Source organism: Agelaius tricolor, unplaced genomic scaffold (genome assembly GCF_023055355.1).
Source record: "Agelaius tricolor isolate 1412-34295 unplaced genomic scaffold, bAgeTri1.0.p SCAF_46, whole genome shotgun sequence".
NCBI classification, from domain to species: Eukaryota; Metazoa; Chordata; class Aves; order Passeriformes; family Icteridae; genus Agelaius; species Agelaius tricolor.
In genome coordinates, this window is record NW_027269306.1 from 1,690,087 (window position 1) to 1,714,383 (window position 24,297).

At 40.3% G+C, this 24,297-nt stretch overlaps 1 protein-coding gene across 1 annotated transcript in view; it reads left to right on the forward strand.

Moving 5' to 3' along the window:
- The first annotated feature begins 1,617 nt into the window (after positions 1-1,617).
- Positions 1,618-24,297, forward strand: part of CSTF3 (cleavage stimulation factor subunit 3) — a 48,079-nt gene continuing 25,399 nt past the window's right edge. The window contains exons 1-3 of the mRNA XM_071455295.1: positions 1,618-1,820; positions 10,502-10,603; positions 10,733-10,828. Of these exons, the coding sequence (XP_071311396.1) occupies positions 1,791-1,820; positions 10,502-10,603; positions 10,733-10,828 (228 nt within the window). The 5' untranslated portion in view covers positions 1,618-1,790. The remainder of the gene's footprint in view (positions 1,821-10,501; positions 10,604-10,732; positions 10,829-24,297) is intronic.

Sequence of the window (24,297 nt, forward strand, 5' to 3'; positions counted from 1 at the left end):
CTGCTCCCTTTATTTTTCCCAGGTGAAGCTTCAGAAGGTTGCACATTATGTTTTCCTTATGTTCCATTGCCACACATTTCTGTGGTTTAAGACAGTGACTTCTGCAAGATGAGGCAGAAATGAAACCCCAGTACTAACACCGAGTTACTTCATGTATTTCTGTATTACACAATTTCAAGATCACTTACACTGCTGTTGTGAAGGCAGCTAAATCACCTTGGTATGTGCCAAGCCTCCTCCAAGATTTTTATTTTTTTCATATAGCAGAGTTTCCCTGCAGTGGCTGCCTCAAGGCCCTTTTCTCTGGCTGGTGGGTATTTTGTAAACAGAACTGTGAAAAATGTGTATTTTATGACTGGCTTTTTGCAAATATTAAAATGAATATTATATGTGTTGTGTTATAAAGTGGTGCTGTATTAATTCTCTTAAGTAGTGTGTTAAATATAGTTTTAGGTTATAAAAATGTTAAAATAGAAACTATGCTATGTAGGATACTTTTTTTAAAGAAAGGACTCGCAGCGAGATAGCAGACACAGGACACCTAAATCTTTCAGAGAAAGAGAATTTATTGCTCCATTATCAGGAGGAACGAACTTCTTCCTGCCTCGAAGGCGCTGTTAGGATTCGGAGGAAGTTGACGATGACCACACAGAATCCTGGATTTGAATAGAATTTATGCATCATGTATGAATATGCAACAGGTTATTGTTTTTAAGGGTTAATCCTTTGTTAACGTGGGTCCTTTTTCGGGCTTGTGCTGCCCAGAAAAAGGTATCTGGACGCCCGTAACTCTTTGTATTTATTGTCTCATATTGTCCTAATTCAGATTGTCCAAATTATGATTACTCTAATTGTATTACTATTTTTATATCATTATTACTATTAAACTTTTAAAATTTTAAAAACAAGTGATTGGCATTTTTCACAAAAACTAAGTAGCTTTAGGGGGAGCTCCCTCCTGTGCCCTTGACATCTTCTGTGACCGCGATCTCAGCCTGTGTTTTGAACTTGATTAGCAAAAGCTCTTGCGAGTTGCAAGGACGGCCCTGCGGCTGGCAGCCGCCTCTGGCGCTGCCTCAGCGAAGGCAAAGCGCCGGCGAGGAGCCGCTGGAAGTCACCGAGCGCCCGCAGCTCCCTCCATCCCTCTGGCGGATGCCATGACCGCGGCTGCAGCGGCTCCCGGGGCCACCCTCATGGCCACCCTCAGGGCCGGGCCGGGCCGGGCATCGCGGCTCCATCCTGCCTGTGTGGGGCAGGAGCGGCTCCGGGGAGCCAGCTCTGTCCCCACGACGTGGAAAGGGAAAGAAGGGAGAAGGAAAGGGCAGGAAAAAGGAGAGGAAGAGGAGCGGGGAGAGGAAGCGCCGCCTCAGCGCGGCCTCCCGCCCTCCCAGGGCCACCCTCAGGGCTGGGCCGGGCATCGCGGCTCCATCCTGCCCGTGTGGAGCGGGAGCAGCTCCGGGGAGCCAGCTCTGTCCCCACGGCGTGGAAAGGGAAAGAAGAGGCAGGAAAAAGGAGAGGAAGAGGAGCAGGAAGAGGAGCGGGAAGAGGAAGCGCCACCTCAGCGCGCCCTCCCGCCCTCAGCGCGGCCCCTTCCGGCCGCCCCCGCGCGCCGCGATGACGCACTTCCTCCCGCCAGCCCCGCTCCCCCGCCCCCGGGCCGGAGGTGCCGCCGCCATTTTGCCGCTCTCTCGCTACCGCTCTCCGGGCGCGGCGGCTGCTGCCGGACGAGCGATTTTTAAGGAGCTTTAACCCGCTCGGGGCCCTGCGCCCCAGCCCGCTTTGAACGCACCATGTCCGGAGAGGGAACCGCCGGCGACCAGGTGAGGCGGGGCCGGGTGAGCGCAGGCCGCGCCCTGAGGGAGCGGGGTGGTGTGGGCTCGGCCAGGGCGGCCGTGCGGCGGGGCCCAGCGGAGCGCGGCCCTGAGGCCGGCCGGGGCTCCCCTGCCCCGCTGTCCGTCGGAAGGAGCTCTGTGTGCCCCGTAGGCAGGCGGGGAGCGGAGCTGGCCCGGCCCGGGCGGTGACGCGCCCGGAGCCCCGGCTCTCGGGCCGAGCCGGACAATGGGCGGCCCGGTCACCGTCTCGCTCGGTTGTCGTCGCTGAACTCAGCGCACTCGGGGAGGAAATTGCAGATCGGACAGGCTGTTTACAGAGGCAGCTTGCGGTGTTATGTAAAGCGAGCGTTGGCCGAACTCAGGCGTTTAATGGAGAAGGCCTCTAACGACACCTCCGTAATAAAGCATTGCTAAAGTCCTTAAACTAGAAACGATAAACACGCGTTTGTTTGATAAAGGGTCTTCTTTGTAGTACAGCGCTCGTTCCGTTTAGTAGGGAGCTAAACTAAACCCCCAGAAGTGCCACCTCAGCATGAGGAAGAACTTCTTTAGCTTCAGCGTTGCGGAGCACTGGATCGGCTGCCCAGGGAAGGCGCGGAGTCTCCCTCTCTGGACGCATCTAAAACACACCTGGACGCATTCCTGTGTAACCTACTCCAGCAGGTGACCTTGCCTGGGCAGCAGAGTTGGATTAGGGGATCTCCAGAGGTCCCTTCCAAACCTCATCCTTCTGGGATTCTGTGAAACAGCTGCAGTTTCAGTGGAGTTTGTTTGTTTTTTGTTGTTGGTTTTTTTTGTTTTTGTTTTTTTTTTTTTTAATAAGCTAAAGTCTGTATCTCTAATCTCTTAGTTTATAGAGAGCTACCAGAGTGTTTTATTGTTGTATGTCACCTTTTTAAATCTAGTGTTACTATGAACGATTTCTGACTTACTGGCAGAGTTTCTCCAAAATGGCTTTTTTTAGTAGTTGGGATTATGTTTAAAATCTGTATTAATTGGAGGGGTGGGGATGAAAATTCCTGATCGAGGGAAGAGTTCTTGATAACAGCCACGTGTCTTAGCCTTTAGAAATACTTAAAATTAAGTTGATGCCTTAGTGCTTCTTGAAGTGGCTTTTTCTTTGTAGAATGTTAGTTTCTTACAAAACCGGTGAATTTCTGTATGCCTGTGCCTGTACCCCTAAAGGGTGGAGTGTAACTTTTACAAGATCACTATTTTGGTGGATGGGGTGGGTATAGGAAATGTAATGCTCAGAGTGTAAAATACTCAGGTTCTGCCTCGTTAGGGTAATGTCCCAAAATTCCCTGTGTGCTCCAAGTTGCTCAGGCTGGTCAGTGTGCTTGGAGTATGTTTGGGTATTCTTCAGAATGGTTCCCTTCATCGTGAGATGCATGGCTGCAGAGTGTAAAATACTCAGGTTCTGCCTCGTTAGGGTAATGTCCCAAATTTCCCTGTGTGTTCCAAGCTGCTCAGGCTGGTCAGTGTGCTTGGAGTATGATTGGGCATTCTTCAGAATGGTTGCCCTCATCATGAGATGCATGGCTGCAGAGAAGCAAGAATATGCCACAGCAAAATTTTGTTAATGCTGGTGTGTGGCATGTTGCAGATTTCATCTCCCCACTCCAGAATGTTTTCAAGAATACATTGATGTTTCATGGCTTAATCAAGCTGTTTGTTAAAAGGGCATGTGTGTTTCTATAGCTTGTTAAATGTCACTGTTTAACTTCAACCCTGCTGACTTCAGGCTTTATATTCTTTTGCAAGGGAGAATTTGATAAGCAAGGGGTTGAGTTACTGTCTGTATACTGCATAAAAGTGGCAGCTGTAATACTGTTATGCCACATCTCAGAGGGGTCTAGCATTCCCAGACCTGTAAATTGTTATTTGCAGCCTGTGTAAAGCACGTAGTCCAACCTGTGACTTGGCCTTTGGGCCTTAATAAGGTTCCTTTTTTGCCCTTTATTATTTCTGTGTTCATGTTGGGTGCACTTAGATTAAAAAACCTGCTCATATAAGTTGGGTTAATTTTTATTTTTTATTTATACTGCCCCATCCTCCTGATGAAGGCTTCTGGATTCTGATTTCCTTGAGGGAGGAGCAGCAGAGCCTGGTGGCTGGGGCACCCACACAGCAGCTGTTCTGGGCCAGCCTAGTGCTGCCTGCCACATCTGGAGCTTACCTGCACAGCGTTCTGAATGTGCCTGGCTGTGGGAGCTGAGGCTGGGATTGCAGCTGCCTGCCCTGTTTCAGGTTTCTGCTGCTGCTCCTAGCTCTGAGGTTTGGCATCAGTGTGAAACGGGCACTGCACAGTTAATTTGCATCTGTGCTGTGCATTAGATGTAAAAATGTGAGAGTGAGAAACCTTTGACAAGGCAGAACCCACTCTCAGGCAGGGGGTTCTGCATCCTGATTCCCAGATCCCAGCTTTTGGAAGGCACTGCCAAAAAGCAGCCAGGTGAATAATAAATTGCCATGCTGTCTGCAGCAAGTACAGAGCTGTGGTGGTGTAGGAAGGAAGAACAGAGTGGAATTGTCGGAAGAGAGGGAGGGAAAAGGGGATGTGAGGTTTAAGACACAGGTGGGCTTTAGGAGGCTTTATTGTACCAGATGCAGTGCAGTTGAAATGTGGCTTTACCACCTTTAGGCCAGGCTTAGGTCCAGGAGTTGTTGGGCAGCTTACTGTGTGGATCAGGAGCCTAACCTGTGTTATGTAGATTGTCTCCTCATTATGTCACTGTAGAGCAAACTGGAGCAGGAGGACAAAGAACTACAGTGCAGCCACAACTCTTGGAGTATATTTAAATTCTTGCTCTGTGTTAACTGTGCTGGGCCCAAATTAGTCCTGAAGAACCAGTTGAATCATGTGAGGACTTAAAATCTGTCAGGCCCCTGCCAGATTTCTGCCAAGGCCTCCATGATGTTGAACAAACGAGAATTTCCAGGGTCAGTTCCTGGAATACCAGCCACTCAGGCCTGTCTGTATCACAGCAATGCACTTTGGTAGACTGAAAGGCTGCTGCAGCTGCCACTGTTTGCCAGAAAATTCCAGGGTCAGGGTTACAAAGAGCCCGTGCTTGCACCCATGGATGGATGTCTTGACATGTTTGTGGTTCTTGATGTACATATCTAGTTTCATTTCAGTCATGGTGCTTGTTTCATGTGCTTGGCAACAAAGCCTCAATGCCCCACTTCATAAATACTTGCCAGGCATCACCTTCATCTGAAGACCACATAACATTTACTTTGCCCCTGCATTAGTTGCCTTCCAGTCTTTTAAGGTTAGAACATGCATTTCACACTCCCAGTTAGTGTTTCTAAGACACTACCCCAGTCTGAGATGGATTTTTTATGTTGCATGAATATGGATCTGTGGAAAAAAAAAGATGTCTGTATTGTCTCTGTGACTATACCAAGTACCTCAGAACCAGTTTGTTCTGGTTTCTTGAGGTACTTTTGTCCCTTTTGATTCTTTCCTTGCTTTGTCTTGTGTCTGTTTGATGTGGTACATCATGAAAGTTTCTGCATGCTAAAGACAGTAGTAAATGTTGTAAAGTTGTAGTTGTAGTTAACTTCAGTTTAATATTTTAAAAATAGATGTCACTGAATGCAGTGCTGAAAGAAGACTTTTCTTGCAGGATTGTGTGGGTTTAACATCACAGGAGGAGCCACTTTAGAGAAGCCTCTTTAAGAGTAGACAAAATAAGTACAAGTATTGCTGAAGGAAAGCTCCTGAGTTTGTAATGCAGTGATTTAATGACAGTTTTTACATAGCTGTAAATAAATTACCATTTAGGTGTATTTCCAGAGTCACTAAGTTCCAGGTATGCAAATAAGAAGTTCAAGTGAAAAATGTCAGTCCAACATTTGGGAAATAGTTCTATGAGGAAAGAATGGTAATCATTACTAATGTAAAATTTTCAGTTTATCTGGAGTTTTGGGCCCAGATTATGTTGGGATGGGGCAGTACTTACAGAAGTACCTCTTTGTGGTCAAGATGAGTATGCTGGGCTATGTCTGCTCCAGTCTTCAAGGACACACTTTTTCCAAGGCTGTTGATGGTTGAAGTGGCTTGCTGTAGAATAGAAGTCAAGGGATGTAAAACATTTAAGAAAGTGCAAATTTTGCTAAGCTGAAACTACAGTTCCCCCAGTGAAGGGATGTGTTACTGAGGAAAGGGTTTTAAAACGTGTTCTTCTCTGCACATGCAGCTTTAAATAAACTTAAAGGGAAAAAAAGCCTTAGACTAAACCAACCTGTAAATGTAGCAAACTGAACAACTAACAATGCTTGTCAAGTTGCATGTTGATATATTTGAAATTCCATTCACTGGGTCTGTTACAGGCCAGGCTGTGCTAAAGTGTGCAATACCCAGGCAAAACCAGCAAACTGGCTGCTGCCTTAATGGCCAGAAACCTCCTTTTGGATAGTAAAGCAATTTGACTAAAGTAGCCATTACAATTCCTGCCTTTTTGTATACAACAGCTCCTCCTGTGATGTTAAACCCACACAATCCTGCAAGAAGAATCTTCTTTGGTTTGTAGAAATTCTTTTTTCATAATTAGTGGTAGTTTTTAAAGCATCTTGAGCTGGCCACTTCCTGGATGTGACAGGTGTTGTAAACACATTTATTTACTTCCCACTGCAGAGGATCCTTTTGTGGAAACAGGAGGATGCCTTAAACAACTGGATGTATTTAGTCTTGCAAATAATTTGAAGGTATTTAGGTATTTTCTTAGACACTTTGGTTGGCATTATGAAGATTTATTTGAGAGGCCTGAGGAAACTGTTGATTTTAGGTATATGTATAAACCAAGAATATTCCCTTGGAGGTGATTGATAAATAAGCAAATACTAAAAGTGAACTTTATTTCCTCTGGTTTTGTTCCCTCAGACATTCTTTATGAATTCAGAATTGGATTTTGTGCAGTTGATGTATTTTGTGGGAAGGAGCTACTAGATCCCTTCCTAGAAAATGTGGGTTTAGGTCTCTTGAGATTTTGGAAAGATCTTTTTCTACTTCTAGTATCTATGAAACTTCAATTCTATTGCTGTTTGTCAGTGTATAGATAATAAAAGGGTAGTTGTGAACTGGACTAGGTGGTGGTAATCTGTAGAAAACCCTAAGTGCTAAAATAATTCCATGACCTTCAAAGAGCTGTTCATGGGATAGGATCCTGATGACATAGAGATCTACTGCACATAGTTAACAAAAGCAGAGGGAAAAAGTGTTTTTACAGTCTGTGTGCAGTATTTTTTTTTCAGGTAGTGAAGAAAAGTCAAAAGCCAGTGTCTGATTAGTTTCAGTTGGATGGTATTTAAGCTGGTCTAAGTTGGGGCTGCTAGAGTCCTTTTTGCTGCATCTTACCCTGAAACCAGGGGGTTGAACCATTAGAAAGTTCATCCTTTTTCCAACAGGATTCTTTTTCTGCCAATTGACCTCCCTGAAGTGACTTGCTACAATATGAGCTTACCTGGAAATGCTTATCTAGGGGCAGGATAATGGCAGTGAACACCCAAGAATTATATGTTCCCAGTTTTGGATATTGGCTGTTGTGCAAGCACTACAATGAGAAATAGATAATCACAAGCTGTACGGCCTTGAACTGTGGTAGCAGCAGCTGTAAGCACAAACTGCAGTTAACATCAAGTTCTCAAAACTAGGATCACATTTTTCCTTCCTGTGGTTGAGTTAGGTTAAAAGTCAAGCTCGTGGTTCCATTTTGCTGTGTGCTTGCTGTAGGTGTTGTTAGTCCTCACAATAGGTGTTTGTTCACACACCCTGTTCTGGCAAAATGGTCCAGAAAATCCCAAGTATTGATTCCTGCAGGGTACTAGGAGTGATTATTTGGGAAGATGCAATGAGGCCTCATTGGTGCTCAGGTAGAACCAGGCCGTGGATTTGCCTGCAGTGCAGCGTGTCCCTGAGATGTGGGTGGCTTTGATCAGTGCTGGAGCTGGACAGGGGCAGGAGAGGGACTTCTCACTTCTGTCACCTAAGGTACAAGCAAGTCCAGGCAGTCCAGTTCCAAACTGATCATCACAGAGTTATTTTCCATTCTGTAGGGTGCCTATAGTTGGTCTTGTATAACTGAATGGAGAACTTTATCTGCTGCTGAACAATTATTTGCCAACTTAAAAAATCAGTCCTTTTTATTTTCCAGTAAAATAATTGTGCTTCTTGCACAGTTTGATTCGCGTATCAAATAAAATTAATTTAGGATTGCTGTGGTTGTGCATCTTATCCCCATTTATTTTTTCCTGAGCTGTTTCTGCCTTTCTGAGTTTTAGTTTATGATCCTGTATCTGCACAGGTGAATGAAATTCCTGGAAGTCTTAACTCAGCTGCCACTGCAGTGAAATGCATATTTTTGTGTCACCTGGGAAGATTTGAGGAAATACAACTTAACTACTGATATAATAGTTGAAAGGTGCTTTGGTGGCCCATTCTATTTAATATTTTTAAAAGTCAGTACTTAGAGGGCAGGACCTTGTGCTTTTGTAGGGTGGGGTCCTTTTTGTTGTAGCAGACGTTAATGGGACATCTGCCAGACCCTTGTGTCTCGTGTATCCAGAATAATTTATTTGAGACAAGTAAATTCCACTGGCTTGGTTGGTTATAGTCAGAAGCAATGGTTCCCTCTGATGTTGATATATTTGAATTAATGCTTTATTGAATAAGCAGCATTTCAGTTTTGGGTGATCTGTGGGGGTAGCTTACAGAAATAGTTTTAAAATTCAGAAATTTCAGCTTCAGTGCTGCTTCTGGAAGCTGAATAATGTTTATGCATGTCAGTTAGGAAGAAATAAAGCCACTAGATCATTTTATACTGTTTCATGTTGTAAGCCTGTATCAGTTGAACTACTACAGAATCAAAATTTTGATGGACTTAAGGATGTAAAACTATTCATATGGTAGTTTATAAATTTACTACTTCAGAGTTGACAGCTTAGTACTACTTTGATTTTTTAAATCAAATTAATTTTATAATAGTTTAATGTGAGGTTTGATATTTGCCCTCCAAGCTCCGCTGCTTTGCATTAGTGTTAAGAATTGCTTGAGAAGTGAATCAAAAGGAGTAAAAGTCTTTAGACTCCTATAAAGCCCAGCCTATTGATTTTTTTCTTTTTCCTTTATTGCGTATCTGCAATATCAGATATGTCCATTTAATGGTTCTGCAATATTTTTGAACCTTTTCCCATTTTATAAGTAGTTTTATTAAGTAATATATTTAAAGGGATATGCTTTAAATTATATCCTGTTATATGACTGACACAGAAACTGGTAATGCTGATAAATATTCAGAACTAGTGTAGTTACCTTCTGCTTCTCATTCTAAAGAGTGATGAGACCATTGAAAGAGAGGAGTGTTGGTTCTCTCTGTGCTGTTTGTCTTTTTCAGCTACAGAAGGATGCACTGACCTGCTGGCACAGGGAGCTTGAACCAGGTGACCCAGTGTGATCCCTTCCAGCCTGCCCCATGCTGGGATTCTGGGACCTAGACCCAATATTAAGAACTAAAACAAATTCCCTGAAGTAGTCTTTTAGCAGATGACAGGATTTGGGAGTTTTTTTTAGAATTTTCTGCAAGTTTTAGATTTTTTTTTTATATAAATCGGTCACACTACACGGTACATTAGAGATGAATATTCTTAGTTATGTAATGAAATGATAAAATTTCACCAGCAAGGTCTTACAGTAATAATTTCAGCGTTACTATTGTTACATCTCACAAAGGCAAGCATTTAGTTGGTGTGGTTTTTCTGTTGCTGTTACCTGCCTAAAAATGAGCCAGGTTTTCAAAGTTAGTGGTTTGGAGTACAGGTCAGAACAATATTTCAGGCTTAACAATAAATTTCATTTAGGGTTGTAACAAGCATGTATTTTAAGGGTGGCTGTATGTGATCTTCACACTGTAATTTCTTATTCTACTTGTGTTAACAATGCTAGATCTAGGAAAAAAACCCCTGAAAATCATAAAGCAAGTTATTTCCAAAAGTGTTTGAAAGTAACTGTGTTAAAAAGTTTGCAGTCAATTTGGTACAGCTTTTAGCCTGAAAAGAAACTTTTCAACTTCAATAGGAATGTCTGAGTGTTTTTAAAAAAAGTTGATGTTAGTGCCAAAACTACAGGAAGCATCTGTAGGGTTGAGAGATGAGAAAGTGAAAAAAGAAATTGTGCTTAGATAGTGTCTATCTGTTTCTGCTAAATATCATGTCCTGGTTTTTTTGTTAAGCCTGTGATACCAAATACCTTCTGTTCTCCAAGTCCAGAATGACTCCTGGATAAACTGGATTTGTTTGCCTGAGCTCTGTAATAGAAATACTGGGCTGAATTTACTTTTTACATCTTAAAGTTCCAGGTTGGTAAAAATGTTTAAAATTCATAGTGCAGTAAATATTCCAGCAAACTCAAATTTGTTTTCATGTTTTAGAGACTTTGAGTTGGTTTAGGTTGATGTCCATAACTTGTAGAACTTGTGCTAAGTGTGCATTATCTTCCGGGGACAACTTGTTTTCCAGCTGAATTCCAGTTTAGAAACTGCATTTTAAAAGCTGACCTGTGGATTGTTACACTGTTGAAATGTTATCTTTTGCTTGACTGTGTAGGTGGGACAGAACTTTTCAAACTCTGCTTGTGATCTCTTATGTCTTCTTTTTAATTTTTCTAGACTGCTGAATATGTCCCAGAAAAAGTGAAGAAAGCTGAAAAGAAACTAGAAGAAAATCCATATGACCTTGACGCTTGGAGCATTCTCATTCGAGAGGCACAGGTTTAGTGATATAGGATTACATTTCCTTATCTATGGTCCACTCACACTATTTCGTTCTGGAGTAAAATCAGCATATTCATTTACATAAATCATAATACTGTAAATGCTGTTTTGATTTTCGATTTTTAGAATCAGCCTATAGACAAAGCACGGAAGACCTATGAACGCCTTGTTGCCCAGTTCCCCAGTTCTGGCAGATTCTGGAAACTGTACATTGAAGCAGAGGTTAATATTTTTACATTTTTTCTTACATAACATTTCATAGGATTTTAAGTTTCTATTTTTATAAGCATGAATAAGATAGGCACATAATATCTAGGGGAAAGGGGATTTTAAATATGCCTTGCCTTTATTTTGTAAAATAGGTACAAAGGAAATTATTAAAATGAATTCTAAAGTATTGGGTCTTTCATGAGTTGATGATTGTTGCATTATGGAATTGCAACAACATTAAAACTGTTTCAATGGTATTGGAGTGCTTTAGCCTTTTATTTGCTTGTCGTGTCAATTTATTGCCTCCCGTGTCATTTACTTAGAGGATTTTTTTTTATTTACACATACAAACTTATTTAAGTGACTTTCTCTGAATATTTGGTTCTTTTATTTTTTTTTTTTTTTTTTTTTTTGCTTTCATAGGGAATTGAATGTTTCTGTGAACAGTGTTTGCAGAGAGGGTGTGGGGATGGAAGCTAATTTCTGGAATGAAAATGCATTAGCCCAACTCATTAGCTTTTAAAAATCCCAACAAATTGTGATTGTTTCCATAATTGGGTAAGACTTATCACTAAGTGGATTGGTCAGTGAACTGTCTCTAATGACATGCCATGAAATTCCCTGTATAATCATGGAGGGGGGTGGTGGTGTTCATTTTGGTTTGATTCCTTTCTGTAGCTGGTATTTAATACTAATACACATGGTTTCTGTGGGCATCTTCTGGCTGCACATTTTCCTTGAGACAGATTTTATATATGCTAAACTTCAGGGGTGGGGACCTGTATTCTGTAGATGAGAAATGAGCTCTCTTTTTCTTCCATTTGCTGTGAAATTTCATTTCAAGTTATCATATCTTATTTTACATTAATTTTCTTATCCAGAAATGTCTGGCAGTAAATTTTGAAGATAAGGAAAATTGGGATCATGGGAATTGAACAGAAATTTTTATATTGTAGTTTATAGTAAGATGCTACGGTGCCATCTAAATTGAATGCTACCAAATTAAATATATAGAGTTTTCACTATCTTGTTTGTAGCAGTAGTTAGAGTGTTGATGTTTATTCGTGTTTGGGAGATTGCAAATGGACTAACATACAAATACATCTTTTTCCTTTTCGGACTCTGCAGCCAAATCCATTAGCCTCTTGTACCCTGAACTTTTTGCTGCAGGTTCTAGATTTTAGAATCTAATCTTATTTCATAATTTCATTAAATTGCCTGATTTCTGTGCTTTTTTAAAACCTTTACCTTTCTCATGCCTCAAATTTAAGGGTTGAGTAAGGCCATTTCAGAAAGCCAGTACTACACTGTGCATCCTTCAGCAGAAAGTCCTGTTGTCAGTAAAGCTCCCTGTCTTAAACCACGTTCAGAGATGAACTGGCAGACATCACCTCCCCTAATTTATAATCTAAGAGTATTTAGAAACCTTAACAGTGGCCAACTTGGAACAGTCTAGGGCAGAATTTTTTGCCTGTTCCTTCAAGGAGAGCAGATCAGCACCTCAGCAGTTATGGGTACTAGGGAACACGAGGTAAATCTGGGAGGGAAAGAATTGTCATAACCATCACTAGTTCTTGTGTGTCTGCTTATTAATACACTTCAAATATTAGAGAAATGGAATATATAGTTCTGTTGTTCAAAACAATGGAAAAATAGGAGCTGCAGATTTCCAGTAGAGGCTACACCTGAAGAGGGTTATATTTGAAAGGAATGTAAGAAGGTAATTTTCAGACATTTATCTTTTAACAGCCAAATTTTTAAAATCCCAGTTACGACTTAATTTTCAACTTTCCTGGTTACAGTGACATGTTACAACTGATAGTAATTTACAAACAAAGCAGTATGCTTTTCTCTGGTTTTTTAAAGCATATGTAAGCATACATAGCTATAAGTTGAAATAACTTATTTCCAAATTCCTCTGTAAAAAAGATACGCTCACACAATTGGGCACCGTTGTCAGTGTTGTTTTCAGTTGCATATCATTTGTGCAGTCCATCTGGGTGAGTTCAAATCAAAATGCTTTATCAAATGTTCTTTAAACCCTGTGGTTAAATTAAAGACTTCAGTTAATTTTTGAAGGCTGAGTAGAGGAATTCTGTTCAGGCTTCTTTTTATTGCAGCCTTAAGACGTGCAAGGAATATAAGGAAAGTATTTTCCAAAAGCTTTTTTTTCCTTGGCAATTTTAGTAGTCTTCTCCTGCTAGAAAATTTTTCTTGGACTGTTTAGAAGTATATAACTTTCTAGCCATGACTTAGTAAAATAAACCCGTGGTAGATCTTCAGCACTGCTTTCAATTTACTTTTTCTGCCTCATTATTGAAATCTGAAAATTGTAAAATCTTCAGTCATCTGTTACCTGCATTTCCTCTGATGTCAAAAAAGTATTTTACTCTTTAACATGACAACGTTTACTCTTTGCATCCCAGAAAGACAGAAACAGGGAGGGAAATGGGGGTTCTTTTCTGGCAGGTTGTCTTTCACTAGAGAATTTTGCCCTCTGCAAGACATAAATCAGAGCTGAAAAATGTTCCTTAGTTGTGGTGTATTGGAAGATGAGCCAGGGTGAGGGTTATGAAAAGGGCCTTATGGAAAAGAAATTAGCCCTTTAACAGCTGTACTCTCAAAGTTGTTAGAAGTCTTTAAATTCCCCTTTGTCTGACTTAAAAAATATGTTCTCTTTAGTCACTTCCAGTCTTCAGTAGAAATTGTTGATAAACTATCTAAACAAAAACTGCATGTGCCAGTTCTCTCTGTAATGTATAACTTGTAAGTGCAGGCTTTGCTGCTGTGATTACCTCTTGGTTTTATGACTGCGTTTGTTCAGCTTGCTGACTGTTGTGCTTTTTGTGTATGACTGTGTTCCCTAGAGGAATATAGTGGAGAGCAGTGCTCAGCACTCAGTGTATCATCCAGCTCACCACAACTGGTACACAGAGCATGCTGAAGTAACCAAATACTTCACATTTAGCAGTTTGTGTGCCAAGCACTGATTTATATGCTCTGCTCTCTGCATTGTGACTGGTTAAGTAGTCAGTCGAACATGAAGATTAGTTAGGAAGAGTATGCTTTGACAGTTTGTTAATGGGAATTACACTATTAAAGTTGAAATTGATGAAAAAAGTTTGGATTCTTGCACTGGTTCTTATTTCTTCTGACCTTCAAAGAAGAATTGCAGGACTTAGAAATGATATAAGTGGATGAAACAACTCCCAGCACACAGCTGGTTTTGGGTCATAATATTTGAACATCTAAGTAGAGTTTTGGATTTGATAAGTATTTAAGCAAGTAAAATAGGTAACTTGCTATTCTGCATCTCTTAAAATTTAGGAAGTGGAATAGTAGTGCTATTCTTCCCAAACTCTTACTTTCTCTAGTTACTTAAAGTACACTTTTCTTCTGATACCTTTCTCATAAAAATCTCCTCTCAGAAACTTGACTCTGACATGGCAGTTGTATAAAGGAGGGTCTAAGTCTCAGCCCCAATGTGCCATAACATTAAATCCATAGATCACACGGTCTGGACTCTAGCCTGCTCTGCTGATGTGCTGTGTCTCCCTGGGTAAGTTATTTAACCTGTTATTTAACAGATACCTACCTACCTCACAGGGTTGTTGTGAGGCTGCTTTAGTGATTAAAGTGCTTTTGGCACCTGCCTAAAAGGTGCTACAGAAATGTGAAAATAAATCCAGTTTAATACCCTATGATCCCATAGGCCCAGCTGTCTGTTGCTATTTCCTTTGTCACTTTGATTGAACCATCTTTTAGATTCAAAAAGACCTGATCATGCTTTTCATGCTCATGAAAGAACATTTACTTTACCAGTCTTGTAAATACTTCAGTAGTTCTGAAGCAAGCTTTTGAAGTTGCCCTTTTTTTCTCTGCTAGTTTCCTTTGAGAAATCACCAGGTTGAAAATCCTCTTAGGCACATTTATTAAACTGTATTCACATACTTTCAACATTTTTTTTAACAATCTAAGGAAATTTTAGTTCCAGTTACTCTGAATGGAAACTTTCCTCTGTAACTGTCTTGAATGCTTCAGGCCAGTTCACACCACAGCTTTTACCTTTTTTATTGAGTGGTACAGCATTATATCCTGGTCACTTTGAACATTGTTAATAGGGGTTGAAAGGTTGCTATAATTAAAGACATAAAAATCATATCCAGAAAACAGTTGTGACAAGTAGCCCAAGTCTAGAAACAATAAATACAAAGCTGGTAACATACATGTAAAAGGTTTGGCTGTTAATATGTATTTTTTGTCTTGAGAATTTTGCAAGACTCCTGTGTTATTGCTTGTCCTAAAGAAATGCAACCAGATACATTTGTTTAGATAACTTTTATTTCATATGGACATTTTGAATTTTAAATGTCTTGGTAACAAACAGATGCTGTGTGAGGCATCTAACGTGCAGGGGGTGGGACCACAGCTTAGGGTTGATTGTTTTGCATTTCATCATATGCAATACATCAGTATCTTTAATCCATGTAATTCACACTGGTGTGGATACTAGTCAGAATGTATCATTTAACGTACTTGTATATGAAAAATGTAAATAAAACCATTTAGAAAAATGATTGTTTTTGTTTAAAATGTCTGTGTTTCTTCAAAGCATTTTCTTCCCCTGTTTTACTTTAGTCTGGGTATGAATTCAGAAAGGAGAATGTTGTACCCATCACCAGAATTATTCTGCTTGGGGAAAAATGGGAACTGACTTCTGTCAGGATGAAGTTGGAGTGATCAGAAGTCAAAGTAGAATAGGTTTCTTGCCTGAGATTCTGTTTAGTGGTACTTTCAACTGAATATATTGTGTGTATCACCAGCTGATCTTAGTGAACTTCTTAATGGAAGGCATCCCCATGATAATCCATGCCCACCCCACTAGCCAGCCACATTTCTCATGGTAAGCTCCTGCTTTGAGAAACTGCTGTACAGGTGCTCTGTACAAATACCCATACTGCACAGTCTTGACTGCCTCAGTCTGAGATTTTCAATCTTTTTTACAACTGTATTATTTATGATCTTTTCTTATTCATGTGTGGACTTGTTCCATTCCTGTTAATAAATGTTGTTCTGTCTGTGTGATTATTGTAGACTTGCACTAGAAAGTGAATGCACCTTTTTCCTGTCTCTTCTGCTCCAAGTGTCAATACAGGTGTGTCTACATCTTGCATAGTTCCCCTGGTCCCTACAAGCTGTGTAATATCAGAAAATTGCCCACATACTGACATTTGTAGTTTGGGAAGATGCATGCAGTACAACACTAGTGGGTTTCCTCATAATTCTATTTGCTGTATTTGATCATTAAAACATACTATGGGGAAGTTTTAGGACATTTTTGAAGTGGAAGTGCTCCCTAACGAAGAGATTACTCTGAACCCTCTTCTGTAGTGTGTTGTTATTTACACATGAATAAACACAAACTACTTCCTGTTCTGTTGTATTCTTTCCATGTGGGGCAACAGAAATATCTCCCTGTTAGTCATGTTAGCTATGTGCTCTTGTTCACAACACTTCTGAAGTCTCACTTGCAAATGTAATGAGGACAGTGGAAACTTTTTGTGTGCTTTCTTCTGTTGAAGTCGTTTGTTGATTCTTTGATATTTTGAGGGGGGAATCTGAGTGTCAGGTCAGGCACAAACTTGGGCTTCTAATGTCAGAACCTGAAAGAACCAGAAGTAAAAACAGGTTTCTTGTGTATGCTGTATTTGTTATGGATTAGTTCTCCATCTGCCTGGGAGAGGGAAACTGTAATTGTAATTTTTTGATTCTTTTCTATATCTCTTCCAGCTGCCAACTGGAAGAGTTTCCTGATCTCTATTCAGATTTTGAGAAACATGATGGTTGAGAGAACACTTGCTGTTAAACCTTCTCTGCTAGTGCTACTACATAAAATAATGTGTGACTGTTTGCTGCAGAATGTCTTTACAGACTGTGGGAAGGCTTTGAGTCATAGCTGGGATGAAATCCAGTGACTTTTCTTAGCTGGAAGCTCTGTGGAAGCAAGTCCTTCCCCATGGCATTCCTGTGTCCTCTTGGTACCAGTGGTCTTCATTTACAAGAGTGCGTTGGGTTTCCTCCTCGTTTTATTCTTGATTTTTCTCACCAGTGGCTTCAGAAAGATGGGTGCTCCATATCCAGTGACAGTTTTGGATTTCTCCAATGACATGTGTACCTAACATCCTGTGACTTTTTTTGTTTGTTTCTTACATACAGCAATTCAAAAGTGAGAAGAAATCCATTGGTCCCTAACTGTATAACGTTGCACAGGTAGCATTTGCTTTGTGCACATTATGTACATGTAGTTAACTACACATGAGGAAATCTTAATTTGTAATTAAATAATCTAATTTCTAATTAGAAATTATTCTATTATTTCTATAGATTTTTTTATTATTCTGTTATTTCTAATAAGTAATTTGAATCTGATCTGTAGTGGGGTTTAGCTGGTTTGGTAATGACAAATATAATACAAAAGCATGGGAGCATTTCCAGGGTTCATTGGAACATCATAAATGTTACATTTTGAGGATAGGCAGATAAGTAGAAAGGTGTTCTTTTTTAATTGAGTTTGTGCACAGTTTTCAGTAATAACTTTTCTAGAGTAGGGTCCTGTTGCATGTTGAGACAAGACCTCACTGTTAATCTGAAGTGTAAACAGCTGGGCTGTCTCTGTTCCTTAAAAGCAGATTGGACAAGCCGTGTGACAGGGGCTGTGCATTGATCTTAAATTGCACCAGTTCCAGTGAGCACTCAGTGCTGATCTGTTGGCAGGTGCTGTACCCAGTGCTCTTGTAGATTGCTGGGCTCAAGGCTTTCAGAGCTTTAACATCTCTGACATATTCCAAAAGGAGAAGAGTTAGTATGCTGAGGATGTGTGCTAATTTTACTCGTGCTTTCACCCTGGCTCTGAGTTTCAGCAAAGCAGCTTCTACATATGTTTAAATTACATCGTTTTTAATCCTTAATTCAAACCAATCCTCTAAATCAGCTAATTTGGAAAGTTTAATATTGTGATGGAGGATCAAGTATCTTACCTCCTTTGATTCCTGTAATATATCTGGATGAAACTTTGAGGTTCTAATGAGGACAAGATACTCAGTCCAGCTCTTTATGGTTTGCATTAGTGTTTGAAATAGAGAGTCAGAAATAACAAGTGTGTGAAACTAGAACAAGAGATGACTGTACATTCTTGCTATAAACAATCTGATACTTCTGTATTGGTTTTTGTGAGAATGAATACATTGCTTAAAATACATTTCAGGTCTTGCATTTGGATTAAAATACTGCCTAGTTCAATTTATAGTATTTTCTATGTCCAGACTGTAACAAAGTCAATTTCCTTTAGCTGTTGTTCACCCTCAAAGTATGGGTTTTCAAACACAGTTTTTACTGTTTAAACAAAATGAAAATGAACTCTCAGTTTGAAATTTAGATTTGCAAAAATGGGGTGGCAGGTGTGTAGTTGTATACGTGCTGTCCTGCAGATAAAACAGATATGAAGTTAGCATGTTAGCTAACTTCATTGTGTTCAGTGGAGCTGCATTTAAACATCAAACTCTTAATTTAGGATTTTGATTATTTTAATTTTTATGGTTAAATGCAGACTTATTATAGGTTCTATGCCTGTGGATTCCTGAGGAATCTCTCAGACTATGCATATGCATCTGTGTTCATGTGTGTGTATATATGTTTAGATTATAAGGTCACACAGCATAATGTTCTTTTTAAATCATAGAGTAGGAATAGGAGTGGGTGAGCTTATCAGTGCAAATTGTCTATAGGTAATTTACTCAGGCTACCTAAAAGTGTATGGGTACTTAGAAAAGTAATGTCTGTAAAATATATTTAGAATTTCAGTGAAATGGATTTTATTATCTGCAGCTTCAGTCTGAGTGCAAAAACATGCCTTGGTGCTGTGTGTAGACGAGTGGGAAGATAGAGCTGGATTTCCTCTTCATTTTTGTTGTCTTGATCCCAGTATTGGCCTGCCTTTTCTCCATGCCTACCTACCCATCACAGTACTGTCTTTGTGTGTTTTTATGGGCAGATGCAGGAGTATATTCAGTGTAAGAATTGTGAATCTCAGGTATTGGTGGATGCTGTATCTTGCAATGTGTGCTTGCAGTTCATCTTTCAGATGATGAGGAGGTCCCAGGAGGCCTTGGCAAGAAGCTGTCACTGCACAGCTCAGAGGTGTTCTTTCAGTGCCACAGTTGTACTGACCATTTTAGATGGGGTAGCAAGGGGACTGGGGGGGAGATTCCCTAGGAAGGAAATGTAACTGATTTGATCTAAAAAATAAATCTCAAATTAATCCCCTGACAGACTTTTTAATATTGTAGTTACTGCAGAAGAAATCTGGTATTCTTGCTATCTCTAAATTATGCTTATGCAGTTGAATAGCTACTGGTTTGTAATGGCATTGCATTTGTAAAGTGTGCCAGCACATTTAACAGCCTGTGATGAGCACTATATTGTAGGAACAATTCTGAATTAATTTCTTTTAAACTCCCTGAGACATGGTTTAGTTAGTCTCTGTAGGTACTCTTTCATATTGTATCACAGGTACTTAGAAAATTGCATTGCAGCATGCAGGAGCTTGAGGTACAAGCAGCCTTGCTATTGATGTTAATGCAGCAGGGGCTAGAATGATGGGAATTTTACATATATATAGGCTTGCAGCTACTTAAAGGTGTTAAGTATTTCTAATATACAATTAATACAAGCTGAAGATGAGTGACAGTGAATAAGTTCACAGAAAATTGCTTTTGTAACACATTTGCTTTTGGAAGCTTAGCTTACAGTTTTCCTTCCACCAGCTTTGTCAATTGAGCTCTTCCCAAGATTTTTCCATGGTGCTGCAGTAATGAATAGTTTTAGTTCCCAGCAGTGTGCTTTGGAAGTGTCCCTGCACAGCCTGACAGTGCAGCCAGGTTCCTCCATGAGGAAACATTTCCTTCATACCAGATCAGAGCAGCAGGCCCTACACTGAGAGCCTTAGTCTGGCAGGGTTCATTTCACTGGGGGAATTTTGTCATTCTGGTCCTGACTGACTGTGCCTTTGGGAATTTGAAGGTCTGCCTAGTTGAAGGATTGTGCTCAGTATTCTTACTGCATGTGATGATGGCCAATAGTTGGATAAAAAGTGACTAGGAGAAAGTGCAGTTCATTTATAATAAAGAATGTGAAGTTCAAGTGGACTGGTTGTAGATAGACAGGGATAAATATTTAAAAGCAAACATAGATGCCCTGGAAAGCCCTATTAGCTACTTAAGCGGTTTTTTTTGTAAAAATGCACTCTTAAAATAGTCCCAAATGCATGACTTGTTGGTCCAAGTCACCCAAAGAAGTGCAGTGGGTGCAAGCTAAATGCAGAGCAGGGTCTCCATCCCCACTCCACCCCCTAAGAAAGAAATTGCTGCCCTGGTACCTTACTTGCCCATGATTGTTGTCCACCAGTTACCATTCCCCAGGGTAATGTTATCAATAATTGTAGCTCAACTGAAGTTCTGCACAGAAGTCCTTGAGCACGATGGGCAGGCACCTCAGAATATTCCACACTATTTCCTCCTGATAAAATATCTGTACTTGTAAGCCTAAGCAGGTAACAGACTGTATGATTTATTATTACAGGATAAAAATTTAAGTTTTCCCAGACAAGATGTGACTAAACTTAATTCAGGCCTCACTTCTTTTTGGCAGGGGAGAGGGGGAATTCAATTTCAGATTGATACACAAAAGCACGTGCTTTTTTGTATGTGTACAGGATGAGTATTGAAAAGGAAATACTGTAGAACCTTAAAATTAGCTGACAGGCTTGAATTCAGGAATATTTTTTCTGGCACTAAGCAAATGGAGGTAAGTTTCATGCTAGTGGTCTTAGCTGTTAAAAAAATTACCGTTGCATTATCAGCTATTTACAAAAGAAAAAAGGCATGAAGTTAGAGATGACATACTTATTTGTCATTTTACTGATGCTCCCAAAGTTTGGGTTTACCCCTAGAAAAGTTGTGAATAAGGTCAGCTGTGGGTTTTTTTTTTTATTTGTCAGTGAGAAAAGCACTGGTGTTTTGAAATAATTAAGTTTGATAATACTGGTTGATCTTCTGTCTGAGTCATATGAAGACCCTGCATTGAGGAGGTGTCCTTAGACTTCTAGCAGTCTGCTATTTCTGCACAAGCTTCACAGTCAAACATTTTTCACTGCTCTTGGAGTGTGCCTTTGTGCCTCTAATGCACAGAAATGTTGAGCACCTGCTGAGTTGCTGCAGCTGCTTGAACCCTGTGCTGGTGGCTGTGTTTGCCTCCCAGGCTGGCAGAGTTGCTGTAACTGTCTAGAAAGTGCTGGTTCTCACCTGTGAGCAGAGATTTCTGCTGCAGTCAGTACTGGAAGTCAGTCCTCAGGTGCTGCCTGACCCAGTCCATCACAGAGGTTTTGTGGTGATGCTTCGCTGTGTTGCTGAGCCTTCAGAGTGGATTTTTAAGGCTGCTGCCTCACCATGATGACACGTGCCCAAACCAAGCACCATTGCCAAGCCTGTTCTCTTCCAGAACTGGCCTCAAGTTTGGACCTGGGCAGATCCACATCTTTTTTTGGGAACCTTGGCTACCTTGCTGGGAGCTGCACCTTCTCAATTTTGAGGGCTTACATTATGTTTTGTAGCAGGTCTCTGTTTTGTACTTAGCAAAATATTTTCTTCCAGTTTAGCTCTTGTGTTAGTTACGTGTCCCTTTTACAGAGTGCTTTGCTATTGACGTGTGCTTGGTGGTTTTATATCCAACCTGCTCTTGGCATCCTAGCCTAAAGCAGCAAAATAGAAGAAAAAAGAGCTATCTTGGGATTCCTGAGATCCCTTATGTGCTTCTATGCAAATTAAATTAGCTAGGAGCCTACATACCCTTTTTAGCACTATGCTTTAATTTTCTCTTTGCAGGCATTTTCAGCATTCTGTAATGCAAGTGCTGTCTGAATGTATTCTGTATTTACATAACAATGCACCTAACCTAGGAGTCAAAGTCAAGTCCTGAATCAAATAATTGCTTGGTGTTCATCTACTGAAGAGGCTCTTTTCTGTAGAAAGTTTAAGAACACTACCATGGGCTTCTGGATGATCAGTTATAGCAGAAAAGCCCCAAAATGCTTGGTTAGAGGGGTAGGATAGAGAAGTATCAAACTGAACAGGTGTTCTGCTATCTCAAAACAGCAGTTCCCTACTATGCATCTCATTCTGCATGGCCAGCACTTGGTGGTGGTGGGGTGCAGAAGAAAATACACTTTATTCTGTGAAAAGCAACAAAAAAATGAGATTATTAGTACCAAACAGGGCCTCACTGCAAAGAAGCTGTAATTGTTGTGAGTGTTCTCTAGTGGGGGAGGCAGAACTGCCAGCAGTATTTATTTGTTGTGCACATTTCTGGTCAGTAAGCAGCTGTTCTTTCTAGCATATGGGTCAAGGCTGACCTTTGGCAAGGCTAGGGGTTTACCTAGGCCTTTAGCTTAAATACATGACCTTAACTCCTGGTATTTCTTCTCAGTATACTGAGAGTGGGATAGGTGGGAGGAAACTGGGAGGTCAGTGGTGTTCCATCTCTCTTGTTTAGGCTACAAGTGAGTTTCTGTACTGCTTTTATGATGGGTTTCTGCATTTCATCTTCCTCCTAAGAGGTGAAATAAGCTGCAAATGCACCTCCTTAGCTGTATGGGAAATGAATGTTAGCACCACTGTGATACTGAAATCTGTCATCTGAGCAGCTCTTCTCTCTGCGAACCCAACACCAGTGAATTTCAGATAGGAACAACATAATGAAATGTCTTTGCAAGTCTTTTGTCTTAGAATGCAGCTGACTTAAATGGGTTTTAATCCTATAATTCTGATAGCACAGAGTGTATAGGAAAACGCCCACAAGCAAACAGGAACTCACATAAAGTGTCAGTCATTTGGAGTTGACCTGTAAGATTAAAAGACTGTAGAGCTATCCCCTCTCACCTTTCAGTGGCAGTGTCACCTAAGCATGGGAACGTGTGATCTGTGGTTTTATTTTCCAACTTCAGTGCATTTCTGCATAGCCAGTTATTCAAGTGTGAAGTCATTTATTAAATTATCTTAAGCACTAACATCAACTCATAGATTTAAAAGTTGCTATACAAATATTTTTGTCTTGATCCTGGTTCTTTAATAAGTTCCCATGAAGGGAAGTTGAGCAGGCTTAGCTTTAACCTTTGAGGGCATGAAGCTGAAATTTAGGGAAGGAGAAGAGGAACCCACTTAAGAAACTCAACTTGTACAGTGTTTAAGGGGAAAAGCAGTATAGCATTTAAATATTCTAGAAACTTGAGGGGTTTGTAATACAAGCAGTCTCATTAGCTAGGAGAGTAATTACACTCAAATTCAGCTATTCTGGAAAGGGAATCCAGAATAGTTATGCAGAGCCTATCCATGGAAAGTTTTTGGATCAAGTTTTTACCAAAAAGATTTGCATTGTTCATGTGGTTTTGGATGAGGTTGTTGGTGATCAGTCCAGATATGGTCGCTAGATATTGAGACCCTGCAGTAAAACTCCTGTCTTGAAGGAAACTGTTTTACCACTGAATGCTGTTTTTATAGTGAAGTCTGTTTTCTCTTCATGGCCAAAAGACAGAAAGCTGGGTGTTTAATTCTGTGACTGACTCTTCAGATATAGTCTTTCCTTTTCCAATATAAACTTAATATTGTAGACGAGATTTCCCAGTAATTATGATTAAGAATGTGCATTTTCAAAAAAGACATGTGGGAATTTCCTTGATTTTCTGACAGACATGTGAAAGATTTTTGATGAGGGCAGCTGCCTATATTAGAAAAATAACTTCCCTGAACTTCAGCAGGAAGAAGTTCATTAATGGAATGCTTCATTCATGTAAACCAAAAGCAGCTCAGTCATCATCTGAGGCAGATTATTATCCTGCTTTAATAAATGATTGACCTAATCCTGTTAATGATTTCATAGGAAATCCATGTCAAAGCCAGGAACCACATCCCTTCCTTTAAAGATTCATTTCATGGCACTGCAGTTGAAGTGTGCTTGGTTTGGGATTAGTGGGTTACCTTTGCTAGGGTTTATTTTGTAATGCAGTGTACAACATACAACATCTTGTCAGCTGCAAATCGATGCTGGGATGCAGTTGCAGAGAATTGCTTGTGCCTGAGCATTATTCTGCACTATTAACTCTACAATTTCTGATTTATGGTTTCCTGTGATGAGACAGTGGCTTCTGTGGTCAGACAGGAAAGCCCTCAGGCGCTTTTGGAGGCTGAGGATCAGTCTAATGGTTTTGAGAACCATTCTCTGGGCCATTTCTGCTACAAATTACTGGAAAATTGTTCTTTATATTCTAAGAACAGAGGCAAAATATTTAGAACAATTTGTTCTCTGCTAACAGGCCAAGCTGGTCTTGCGCTAATATTACAAGAGTAAGAAGATTATGCTGTATGATATAATTA